The 12,123-nt window shown below is 32.2% G+C and overlaps 1 protein-coding gene across 1 annotated transcript in view; it reads right to left on the bottom strand.

Moving 5' to 3' along the window:
• Positions 1-1,629: 1,629 nt before the first annotated feature.
• Positions 1,630-12,123, bottom strand: part of Tfpi (tissue factor pathway inhibitor) — a 49,609-nt gene continuing 39,115 nt past the window's right edge. Inside the window, 2 exon segments of the mRNA XM_090354451.1 lie at positions 1,630-1,842; positions 2,671-2,850. Of these exon segments, the coding sequence (XP_090210577.1) occupies positions 1,736-1,842; positions 2,671-2,850 (287 nt within the window). The 3' untranslated portion in view covers positions 1,630-1,735.

Below are 12,123 nucleotides of genomic sequence, written 5' to 3' on the forward strand. Positions count from 1 at the left end.
ATGCTTTCATCAGAAAGAATGACGTCACTCCATTTGTAAGGAAATGAAAAGACTTGGAAAAATTACATTAAGTGAAGTAAGCAAACCAAAGGAACATAAACTCAATGGTTTCCCTCATTTGTAATAATTAGTACACACCTAGGACTCTCCTAGCAGAGGATTACAATAGCTCAAAACCTAGATACATAAGTTCATATAGGATGAGGCTAAATGAAAGGATCTCCAGGATATGGAAACAAGACCTTTATCTTGTGTGATTTTTGTTCTTATGTACTATGTTATTTCTCTTCTTTTTTGTTGCCCTTTGGTTAAACTCATACTGTTACTGTATCTCTAACTTTGTTACCTGGCATATTGTATATACTTTTATTTGTTTATTTGAAAAAGCAAAGAGAAGTGGGGAAAACAAGATGATTGGGAAGGGGACAAAACATGAAATAGGGTATCAATATGTGAGAAGTAATGTACCTACTATCTCGTGAATATAATTATAACCTCTCTGTACATTACAATAAAAAATAAAAATAAAAAAATAAAACAAAAAACTAGTCTGATTCCACTGTGATCAGACAGAATGTAGGGAGTTATATCGGTCCTCCTGTATCTGTTTAAGTTTTCTGTGAGGACCATTATATGATCTACTTTGGAGTATATTCCATGTGCTTCTGAGAAAAATGTATAGTGTTTTGCCATTGGGTGTATCTCTGTTAAGCCCAGCTGGGCTATGGTGTCATTTAACTCAGAGGTTTCTTTGCTTATATTTTGCTGAGCTGATCTATCTTTGGTAAGAGTGGTGTATTGGTCTCCCACTATGAGTTTTCAGTTTTTTTGTGTAAGCATCTAAGACAATTGTTTATGGACTGAGCAATTGAAATAAAGATGTAAAATTACTGTATAAAATCTTCATGACAAATGGAGGCTTCAGGCATTCTCTGAATGTTTCAGAAATACTCTTGCTATTTAGAACTAGCAAGAAGACTTTTGCCAATCAATGAAATTCAGAATGCATGTAAAAATTCACTTGGATGGTCATTATCACTCCTTTTTTCATAATTTCAACTTATCACTCACTATGTTTAGCACTGGATTATTCAGCTATCCTGTGTGATATGATAACTCCTAGTCAGGTAAAAAAAGCTAAACCAGCCCAACTCAGCAAGCTCATGATGCACCTCTGATCAAAGACAGTTTGGTTCAGAATTAATGCAAAAGAAGACAAAAACATGTCTAGGGTAGAAGTATGTAATGAAATTTCATTCACATTTTTCTCTGATGGAACTATGGAGCAGTTTTTTATCAGAAGCATATATTTGTTGCAAATTTTGTTGTGAAAACTAAGCTCATCTTGTTATTTATTTAGCAGCTACATTTCTTAATCATGTAATAGACAAGCAAGGATAATAGCGTACACATAATCATAGGAATCATGGCAAACATCTTCTCAGAGATGATCCACAAATTGGAAAAGTAAATTGACTCATAGCCAGTAATGTAATTTTTATTTAAGTAGAAAGGAACAATAGAAAGACTAAATTCACAGCAGTCAATAATAAATCACAGTTTTTGAATGAGTACATTGATGAGTTAAGAAAGAAGTTATAATTAATAACCATCCAGTAGGCCTAAACTATTGCTTTATGATCTTATAATTGACAGTATTTTATCAGAGGAAAGAATTGTGTTGGTGAAATCATTTGTAAAAATATTTAGCAGAATTAATGATATTCTTTAAAAATTATATTTTTTCAACAGTGATTTCTTAATGCAGTATTTTCACAGACTGCTTCCTTCGTTTTCTTTTGGTTTTAATTAGTCCTTCTTTTGATATTCTTTTCAGAAAACCTACAGGAGGAATAGAAACAAATTTATGAATGAAATGAAAACATAATAAATATATAGTCTAAAAATTTCCTTAAATTACATTCTACTGTTATTCCTGAAAGATGTGATCATCCTGAAATCCTTTAGTAACAATATAATGGAATGGAAATGAAAGAGGGGTAATATCATGGGTGATCAGCAGCACGAGGGAGAGGGAATGGAAAAGAAAGGCATATGTATGCATATGTGTGCATGTATGTGCGTGTGTATGAATGTGTATATAGGTGTGTGAATATGTGATAGAGACAGTATAATGAAACCCATCAAGCATCAGAAAAGTGAGGTCCAGAGTAATGGGAATAGAATGGGGAACATGAACTATTCTAAAAGCTAGCATCTTACACACCAACTTTTTAAAAGTTAGCATATATTCATGGACATTTGCTTTTTCACCCAGAAATCCATCCTTACTTTATTTAAAATCAACACTTACTTTATATGATTGATGGAATTGCCTTACATTTTCATATTCATTCTACTCAATTGTACATGTTATTTTACTCAGAAGTAATCAATATATTCACATTTCTGAGCATTAAACAAAAGCATTTAGGCATATAAGAAATAAAAATCTTGAAATGTTTTAAATTACTTTTTTTTCTTTAATGGTACAGTAAGAGGAAATACTGTGGGAAAATTTAACAATATTATCCAATTCTAGTTGATAAGAACACATCTATTAACTGAAGCATCATATATACCATAGGCAAATAATTTTGTGATGATGAAAATGTATTCATAATTTCAGTGAATCTTATTCTAAATATTAGTTAAGGAAAATATCAATACCTTTCCTACATGACCTAACACATGCTTTTTTAGTAGTGAAATTGTTTTCATTTCCCCCACATCCGCTGTACTTAAAGAGACGGCATCTCCCAATGTCTGCATTGAAGTAGAACCTGTTTATACTGGCATGACACAATCCTTTGTCTGCTGGCGTGAGGCACCATGATGGACCATGATACTCTGAAAAGAATACCAAGAAAATATCAGAAGTTCTGTCTTATAGTGAGCTTTCAGGTCTCTTATTATATATTGTTTACAGATTAGAATTTCATGATATGTCTCTATAAAGCAATAATATTCATAACTAAAAGTAATATGTATTATTTACAGATTAGAGTTTCATGGTGTGTCTCTATAAAGCAATAATATTCATAAATAAAAGTAATACATTATAAAATTCATGGCAGGTTCCCATAAATCTAAATAGCCACAATAATAAGATCTTTCCTGAAGGCATTAAAAACCAGATTCATTTGCTAAAGGGAAGTGCTATGATTACTCTCTTTATGAACATACTTGGGCATGATCAAAACAACTTTAATCATTTAAATTGTTAGCTACATATTTATCAACATACAGGAACAAAACTATGAACATTCACATAAGGAAAAAGAACACATGCTTGGAAAAGCCAGGTTGGTCTGTCAATGCAACCAATAACTTTCAAGAATAGAACAGAAAGCAGAGCTATGATAATAACATATTGGAGAGTATTTAGTTCCAGTGTGGCAGATTTTTAAGTTCCTCTGGATGTGTCTCTCAGTAATGGGAAGCTGGTACTGCTAGCAGCCTGCTGTATGACTTGAGGCTAATAAACTGAGTCTGCAAGTAAGTTGGGTGATGCCTGACCCATGCAAAGAAACTTTAGGTGCTTTGACAGGTGGTGATATAAAATTATATAATTCCCAAGAATCTAGGAGTAAACAAAGGCAAATAAGTTGTGCAGAATGTAGGCAGTATTTCTGGAAAATGAACCTGGAGTAGTAAATTGTAAAAGACAGAAAATGAGGCAATTTTAATTTGATGCACATGTATAATATGCCCTGATGTCTAGGTAATTAAACACAAACTAGTGTTGTAATATAATAATTCATGTAATACAGAGAAAGTTAAAATTTTGAGAGGGAGTAAATGCTATTGGAAATATAGATGAGAGAAATGATTTAGCAGTTTTTGGTCAAAATTCAAGAACTGTAATCAGATAAAGAACATTGTTTTATTGAGGTCTTTAGATAGATATATAAACACTGCCTTTGAAGGAATCTCACAAAATATTTAAAATTAAAACATGACACAAATAATATTTTTATCCTACACGGATTCTTTTATATATATTTGAACAGAATTGCCTATCATCATATATTTAGAGAAAATATATCCTAAAAGTTTCTACAAAGTGTTGATATATTTTATCACTAAAAATGACTTCTGTGAGAGAATTTTACAGGTGATTCAGGTTATGTTATAAGTGTGCAAATCACTCTAGTGTGTCTCCTATGAGTTGTTATTATGCAGCTTAGATTTGAAATAATTAGTAACTATTACAATTTCATTATACAATTTTCCAATGCCATTGCCCTTGTCTAAGAACCCATTACTAAAGGTAACTGTCCTCATTTGAGAAATTTGGAAAATTTTTCATTTTTTGTTAAATGTTTTCTCAGCAAGTATTGATGGGTACTTAATGACGAATGTATATAAGATAATACATAAACTAGACCTCAATTTCAAGTCATAATTTTGGACACAATCCATTTCAGCCCACAGTAAATTGCAGATGATGCATCTCATCTTGTTACAGTATCTCACTTTGTTACCTGATCTATCGGATATATTTGTATTTGGTTATTTGAAATTGGATAGGGAACAGGGAAAACAAGATGAGGGGTGGGGGTGGGGGGGAGGGAAATGGGGACCAAGACATGTGAAAGGGTATCAATGAATGGGAATTAATGCACTATCTATCTGACAAATATCATGTAACCCTTCTATTAATTACAATAAAAATATAGAGAAAAATGTGTTCTTTACAAATGTGTCTTATTAGATCTTAGTAGCAGTACATTCTCTAACATTCAAGACAGAGGGAATTTTATTTTTATTTTACAGAGAACAAACACTCTCCCTCTATCCTGTAATATACACCCATGGTAAACCTTGCCTCAAAAACAAAACAAAAAAAAAAAAACCCACAAAACAAAAACAAAGAAACAATAGACCAATAGTTGTAAGCTTATGACCATATACAATGCTGCTAAGCAAAATGAACTACATGATATGGAAACAAGAGATTTATGTTTGTGGTTGTTTGATGCTGCTAAGAGAAATGAACTACATGATCTAGAAACCGGAAGTTTATCTTTCTGGTTGTTGTTTTTAATGTACTATATGAAGTTATTTCTTTTCTCCTTTTTTTTCTTATGGTTTATTCCCTGTTGCTACTGTATCTGAGTTTGGTGCCTGGCATATTGCAAATATGTTTGTTTATTTGAATTAGGGAAGGGGAGGGGAAAAACAAATGAGGAGACAAAGGACAAATGGTGAACCAATGTAACAACGATATTCACAAGGCAATGTGTTGGAAATAAACTTTACAACTTGGAAGGGGGTCAGGGGAGAGAATGTGGGAGAAAAACATGGAAGGGGTAACAATGTTTGAGAAGTAATGTACTCACTACCTAAGGAATGTAACTGTCAGCTCTTTATTACCCTGACAATACAACTTTTTTAAAAAGAAAGAAAAAAAAAAAAAAGACCAATGCTATCTGGTGCTGGAGGATCATGCCTGTAATTCTAGCCATTCGGAAAGCTGAGATCTGACGATCTTGATTCAAAGCTGGCCCATGACGGAAAGTCAATGAGATTTGTTATCTCCAATAAACTACCAGTAAAGACAAAAAATCACTTGAGTGAAAAAGCTAAGAAATAGAACTTAGACCCTGAGTTCATGCACCATGATGGGCAAGAATGCACATGTGAAATCATACACATACACACACACACACACACACACACACACACACACACACCCCAGTCCTGTTTCAAAGTGAGGGGATGCTAGCCTGGTACAATTGGGACAATTGACACTGATCTGCAAGTCAGAGAAGAAAAGCGAAAATGCAGGTGAGATCTAGGACCACATAAGGCCTTTCCAGTGGAGACAACTCCATGGGGCCATACCATAGAGGAAATGAATTCATAGTCTATACAATCTGTCTTCCTGTGACTTTCCACCAAGGCAACTATGTCTACTACCAATGTCTACTACTCGAAAGCCAGAGGAAAATGTTCTCTAGAATTCAGCACAGGACAGGGGGCAGGAGAAACACAGGGGTTTGCTTTGGAACCAAACAGAAACATAGCACAGATGCTATTTACACAAAGGCTCACTTCTGATTAAATTACTCATTGTTCTACTTTGATTTGATACTCTGAGACTGATAAATCTCAGAGCATCTGGTTCTTCCTCTCACAACCTGGGACATGTGTGCCCTGGTGTCTGATATGTCTTCCTGCATTATCTCACTTATCAGATCTGATGACTCTTCTTGCCTGCATAGATCAACACACACAGTGTCAACTCAACCAACAGTGATGTTCCCATAACTGGAAAGAATATTTTCATAATGATTTAAACTTTGAGATTATTCACAAAGGATATTGCATTATATCATAAATAATTTTAGAAACTTTTAAAAGTAATATATTAACATGAGTTTGGAGGTTTTATATGATATCACTGCAGAATGTGAATTGTATCTGACAAAGAGAAGTTTAACAATCATTACGTTTGAACAAGAAGATTATTGGATTACTATTGCATTAACCACAGTAGAATTAAAGTAAGGAGATAGTTTCTTGAGGACATTTTAGCCACAGTGTTTTTTTGAGTTCTTGATTATCAACTAGTGAAATATTTAGAGATAAGATGTTTTTCACTTCATGAGGTTATAAAGATAACTTGCAAATTAATTCTTTATTCTAACTAACTAACTAACTAACTATATATATATATATATAGTTTATATATACATATAAAATAACTCATGGGCCGGAAGCATAGCCCGTGGTAGATTGCTCGCCTAGAATGCAGGAAGCCCTAGGTTCCATTCTTCAGTACTATATACACAGAAAACAAAACAAAGCAAAACAAAACAAAACAAAAAAAAAACCAGAAGTGGCGCTGTAGCTCAGGTGGCAAAGTGCTAGCCTTAAGCAAAAAGTGCCTGAGGACAGTGCCCAGGCTTGAGTTCAAGCCCCAGGACTGGCAAAAAAAAAGAAAAAAAAAAAAAGAACTCACCTATTCAAATATCCAGATTTTGTTATCTATAATGAAAAAAATAATAAAGGTATTGAAGTAAATATTTGTAACTTTTCTGATCTAAATTACAGTTATTGAAAGAAATTTAGGATAGAATAAAAGGCACTAACCTGGCTTTTGTTTCTTTTCCCCAGGAAATGTAATAACAGATGAATTCATTTATTAAGAGCAAGTTCAGCAGCTTCTACTTGAAGGGGTTTTGATGGGTTTGACAATTCAGAATCCCTTGCCTTTGTTCTTTTTTTGTTTTGTTTTGTGAGTCATGGGGCTTGGACCTGGCCTGGGCACTGTCCCTGAGCTCTTCAGCTCAAGGCTACCGCCCTACCCCATGAGCCAAGCTCCACTTCCCATTTCCTAGAGGCTAATTGGAGATGAGTTTCAGGTTCTTTTGTGCCTGTGCTGGCTTCGAACCTTGATCCTTAGATTTCAGCATCCTGAGTAGGATTACAGGCATGAACCACCACACCCAGCTGTCTTTATTCTTTTTAAAAATTATTTCTGGCAGAAACCACCATGAATAAGTGTGAATGTTAATATGTGAGGTTGTGGTCCTGAGTCAGTTATGTAAATAAAGTGACTTCTCCAAATTGAGTTGAGTTTAAAATGTCCACAATCATCTTTGAACCTTATAGCCTCAGTTTCTATGGTATATTACCATTCTACTTGCTATTTAGACTTCACTTTGCTGAACACATTATGACTTATGAACCAACTCATAATTTTCTGAGTTATTTGTATTATCTTTTAAGATCGGGAATTGAATAGGGCATAGTCACTCCTTTTAGTTATTTTCTCCTGTAATTTTATAGTAAATGGAAATACCAATATAAAATTGTATTATAAATTTTCTTTGAAAAATAACATAAAAGCATATCGTCAGATAAAGGTTCTCCATAATTTGACTAGTGAACTTAACTACTTGATAATAAGAGCATATATTAATACATTCTTTTATATCTTTACATCTTTTGCTGTATTTCATAACATTTAGTGGATGTCTCTTTATTTTTAATGTCACTATACCTCTTTTATGATATATGCACAGTATTACATCCCTCATTCATTGACTGCAAATAATTGATTTATTACTCATGAATATATATATAATACATCAATCAAGTTTTGTTTTTTAGTTCCAGACAATAGCCTATGAACATTCTTGTATATTAGTATACTCCTAGATGAGTTAGTTTTTAAAATGAGAATTATATCAAAGTTACATTAATTTATAATTTGGTAGGTGTTGCTAAATCTTCCAGTAAAATTTTGTTGGATTTCAAATTTTATAAATAATATCTGAAAGTATTTAAATGGTATCTAACAAATCAAATGCTTCGCTGAATACTTATATTTATAATTCATCACTTTTTTCCCTTCCTCACCAACAAAATCAGAAGGATACTACAGATAAATAATTGCTTAGAGCATCTCAACTTTTCTGCAAAATATCACTTACATAGAACTAAGATTCATTACTTCATGTACTATTTACAAATTATAAAGATACACAATTAGTTATTAGCTCTGTGACAACATTATATACCTTACAACCAATACAATATTTTAACATATGTAAAATATGATAAAATATTTCTTCCAGCAGCTAAGTCTTATCTTTTACCTTATTTGCTTCATAGGGTCTTAAAAAGAAAACAAATTAAAAAATAGTAAAAGGAACATTGCTGATACTGATAATTTCTATGTAATATGAGAACTGGGCACATTTTTATGATTTTACACTTTTTGTGTGTTGTCTGAAATTAGATTATCAAGCCACATAATAAGAATAATTTCTTAGGGTGCATATAGAGTTCCTGAGATTATAAAGAAAATGCTGCAGAGAGAAATCAGCCTCTGGATGGGGAATGGACAGTGACCTGCCCTGGTCCCTGGACCACAGAAAAGCTTGTCTATATTTATTAGATGGGGTGATGGCAGCTGGTGGACAGTAACATGTCTGGCAGTGTGAGAGAAGGGCAAGGCCTGAAGAAACAAACATTTGGGGATATTTTTTCTTTTTCTGTATACTGGGCATTTAGATGAGGGTAAAGGGCAAGAAGGTTGAATTCCTGGGAATTTGAATGGGAAATCTATGGGGAATAAAGCAAAAGAAATCTAGGTAAGACAGCCTCAACAGAATAAGGAGATGCTTGAAGGATTGGAAACTTTTGTCTTGAAACTTCATAATGCATGGTCAGTCATTGAGGCAGAGAGACAGAGACAGAGGCAGAGAGAAAACAATAACAAGTTTGAAACTCTTACAAATAAAAATCTCTAATTACATCTTATAATAAAGTAGAATAAAAACATTTCCTGTTTTCATATGAATTTGAAAACCCTGTAAGATTTTAATAAAAGGTGAAAAAGTGTGCCTATGTTTTCAAAAGAGAACGAGAAGATAGAGTGGATTATGGGTAAAGAAAAGTAAGAATCAAATGTTTCTGATTGGTGTACATTGGAAACATATGATCATCTAAAGAGTAGAATGTACATAACAAATACGGCAAATGAAGAAAGAAGGCATCTTGAACTTGAGACCATCCTAAGACACCTAGTGAAGCCTTATTTTAAAACAAACGCATAAGCAAACAACTAAAAAGTAACAAACACATTTCTTGCATGCTAATACATTGGACTTTATTAAATTAATATTAATCAACCATTGGAAATATTAAAATGAATCAAAAGTTCTGATCATACTTCAGACATGGAACACACTTAAACAGATATGTGGAGGTTGAATCCAGTGAATCTCAAAAAAGAAAAACCATAAAATAAGACCACTAAAACTGTTTCTACAGCATTGAGTAAAATCAAACACCAGAATAAAATGAGACTTAGAATTGGAATGACCATATGTCAGGTGTTTCTATACCTGTGACTTAGAAGATTTTTTAAAAAATATTTTAGGAAATATCACTACTAAATATATTAGACTTAGAAAAAATATAACTTATAGCATTACTATGACTTTCATTGTGATTTCTATTTAGGAAAATCTTTTAATGAAAATGAGATCAAGTGCCAATGGATTAACTAGCAAACTAATGTTAGATGAGATAGAGAAGATAGATCACAGGTTTTGAGAAAACAGAGATTTTTTTGGTTGACATGATTTAGTGAATGTCCTATGTATCTACATGGCTCTTTCTTCCTGTAATATGTATTCAAGTCTCTGTCTTAGCATACACGATTAACATAAAAATCATTTTTGAAATCTAAATCCTTCCCATATTTTAAAGGCATACCTGTAAACACAGAAACATTTGTGTTTGTCATTCTTACACTTCAAGTTCTCATAATGTGAAGATACTCAAGACTTTAAAGAATTCAATTACAATCTGTATATATATGTACATATATGTGTATATATATGGCACATATGTATGTATCTGTCTATATATAGAGATTTAATTACAATCAGTATATATATGTGATTGTAGATGAATTCTAAAATACATATTATATATGTGTACACACACACACACACACACGCCAAAAACTTAGAAAGATGGGTTTGCAGATTCTTTGTTTAAAAATAAAATCCAAAGTATACTCATATTTTGTAATTGTATTTTACATGTGCCATTTCAGATACTTGCAATATATCCTATATTGAATTTGATATATTGAATTCAGTTCTATATATTCTGTATATTCTATATTGAATTGGTACATTCGCAAAGGTATATTTAATCATATGAAAACAGCAAAGGAAATTCACATAAATATGCTTGATTATATCATCTTTTTTCTGGTAAAAGCCTCAGGTGACAGGATTTCATTATCAGTCCTTTTGAAATGTTTTTCTTTTTGTGCTAGTACTTTTTGTGCTTGAACTCAGAGTCTGGGTTCTGTCTGTTATATTTACTTCACTTCCCATTTTTTGTGATTAATTGGAGATAACAGCCTCATAGGCTTTTTTTTTTTCTGGGCTGCCTTTGAATTGTGATCTTTTGATATCAGCCTTCTGAGTAGGTAGGATTAAAGGCATGAGCCAATAGCATTGCCATTTTTAAGTTCTTTTTGTATAATAAACATTGAATTAAGAGTTTGTGTGTTATTAAAATATTTGCAAATGTTTTATGATATCTTAGGCTCCACATATAACAAATGAGAGGACTCAAGGCTAAGAGAAGTCATAAGATTTCTTTTTAAGCCACATAAAGTTGCAAAATAGCAGAAATGAAGATTCTAGAAAATTGAAAGAATAACTGACCAGTAACATTTAATAACTTTTTCAGATAAAAAGCCAATTTTTACAAGATCCTCCAAATTCCCTTGCCAGTAAAGTTCTAATTAAAAAATGGGTAGATGTACATTATTCTCAATAACATACATCCATTTAATTTCATTGAATTTGAATGGGGTAAGACATCTAATTCAATAAGTCACCAGTTACAGAGGCTGAAAGAAAGTCTTAGGGGCTAATACTTCTGAGACAAATAAAATAATCAGATATTTGAAGCAAGAATTACTTTTTTGGTATGTTGAATCAAAATTGATTTTAGCAATGACCAACTGAAGTTCTAGGTTTTATGTACTCTATGATCATATCCACATCAGTCACTATGAACCATTTATAGTATTATACATGATTAAAGCTATTAAAAAGTAGTTACTATTTATCTGATCAACACTGAAGCATATCAATACATTCAAATGTATTGCTGGAAAGACTGTACAATATTAAAACTGAAAAGTAATTCAGAAAACAATGCACAGCAAAGTAGCATCATTTTTCTGGACTATGCCTGTATTGTTCCTAACCTGCATTTTCATTTTCCATATCAAGTTCATTGCAGTAAGGATTTTGCTCTTTTGTTAGAAAAGTCCTTTATCAAACTAGTCATAATAATATATTAATTAAAATGTTGGCTTGTATTCATCTATAAGTAATTTGATTTTATAATTGTATATGGTCATATACTTAATTATATTTTTAAATTATTTTTATTATTTTCATTTGAAAACGCTAAATTTTCATTTTTTATGTGTTAGAAAATTAACATCTTACACATTGAAAGTCGTGATATTTCTCTTTTAATATCTTATATATGTGTGTTGTAAAATATTTTTGGAAGGTTTTTCTGTCTAGGGCAAAACATATTTGAGTAGACTTCATATGATCC

The sequence above is a fragment of the Megascapheus bottae genome, chromosome 21, assembly GCF_031878675.1.
Source record: "Megascapheus bottae isolate mThoBot1 chromosome 21, mThoBot2.hap1, whole genome shotgun sequence".
NCBI classification, from domain to species: Eukaryota; Metazoa; Chordata; class Mammalia; order Rodentia; family Geomyidae; genus Megascapheus; species Megascapheus bottae.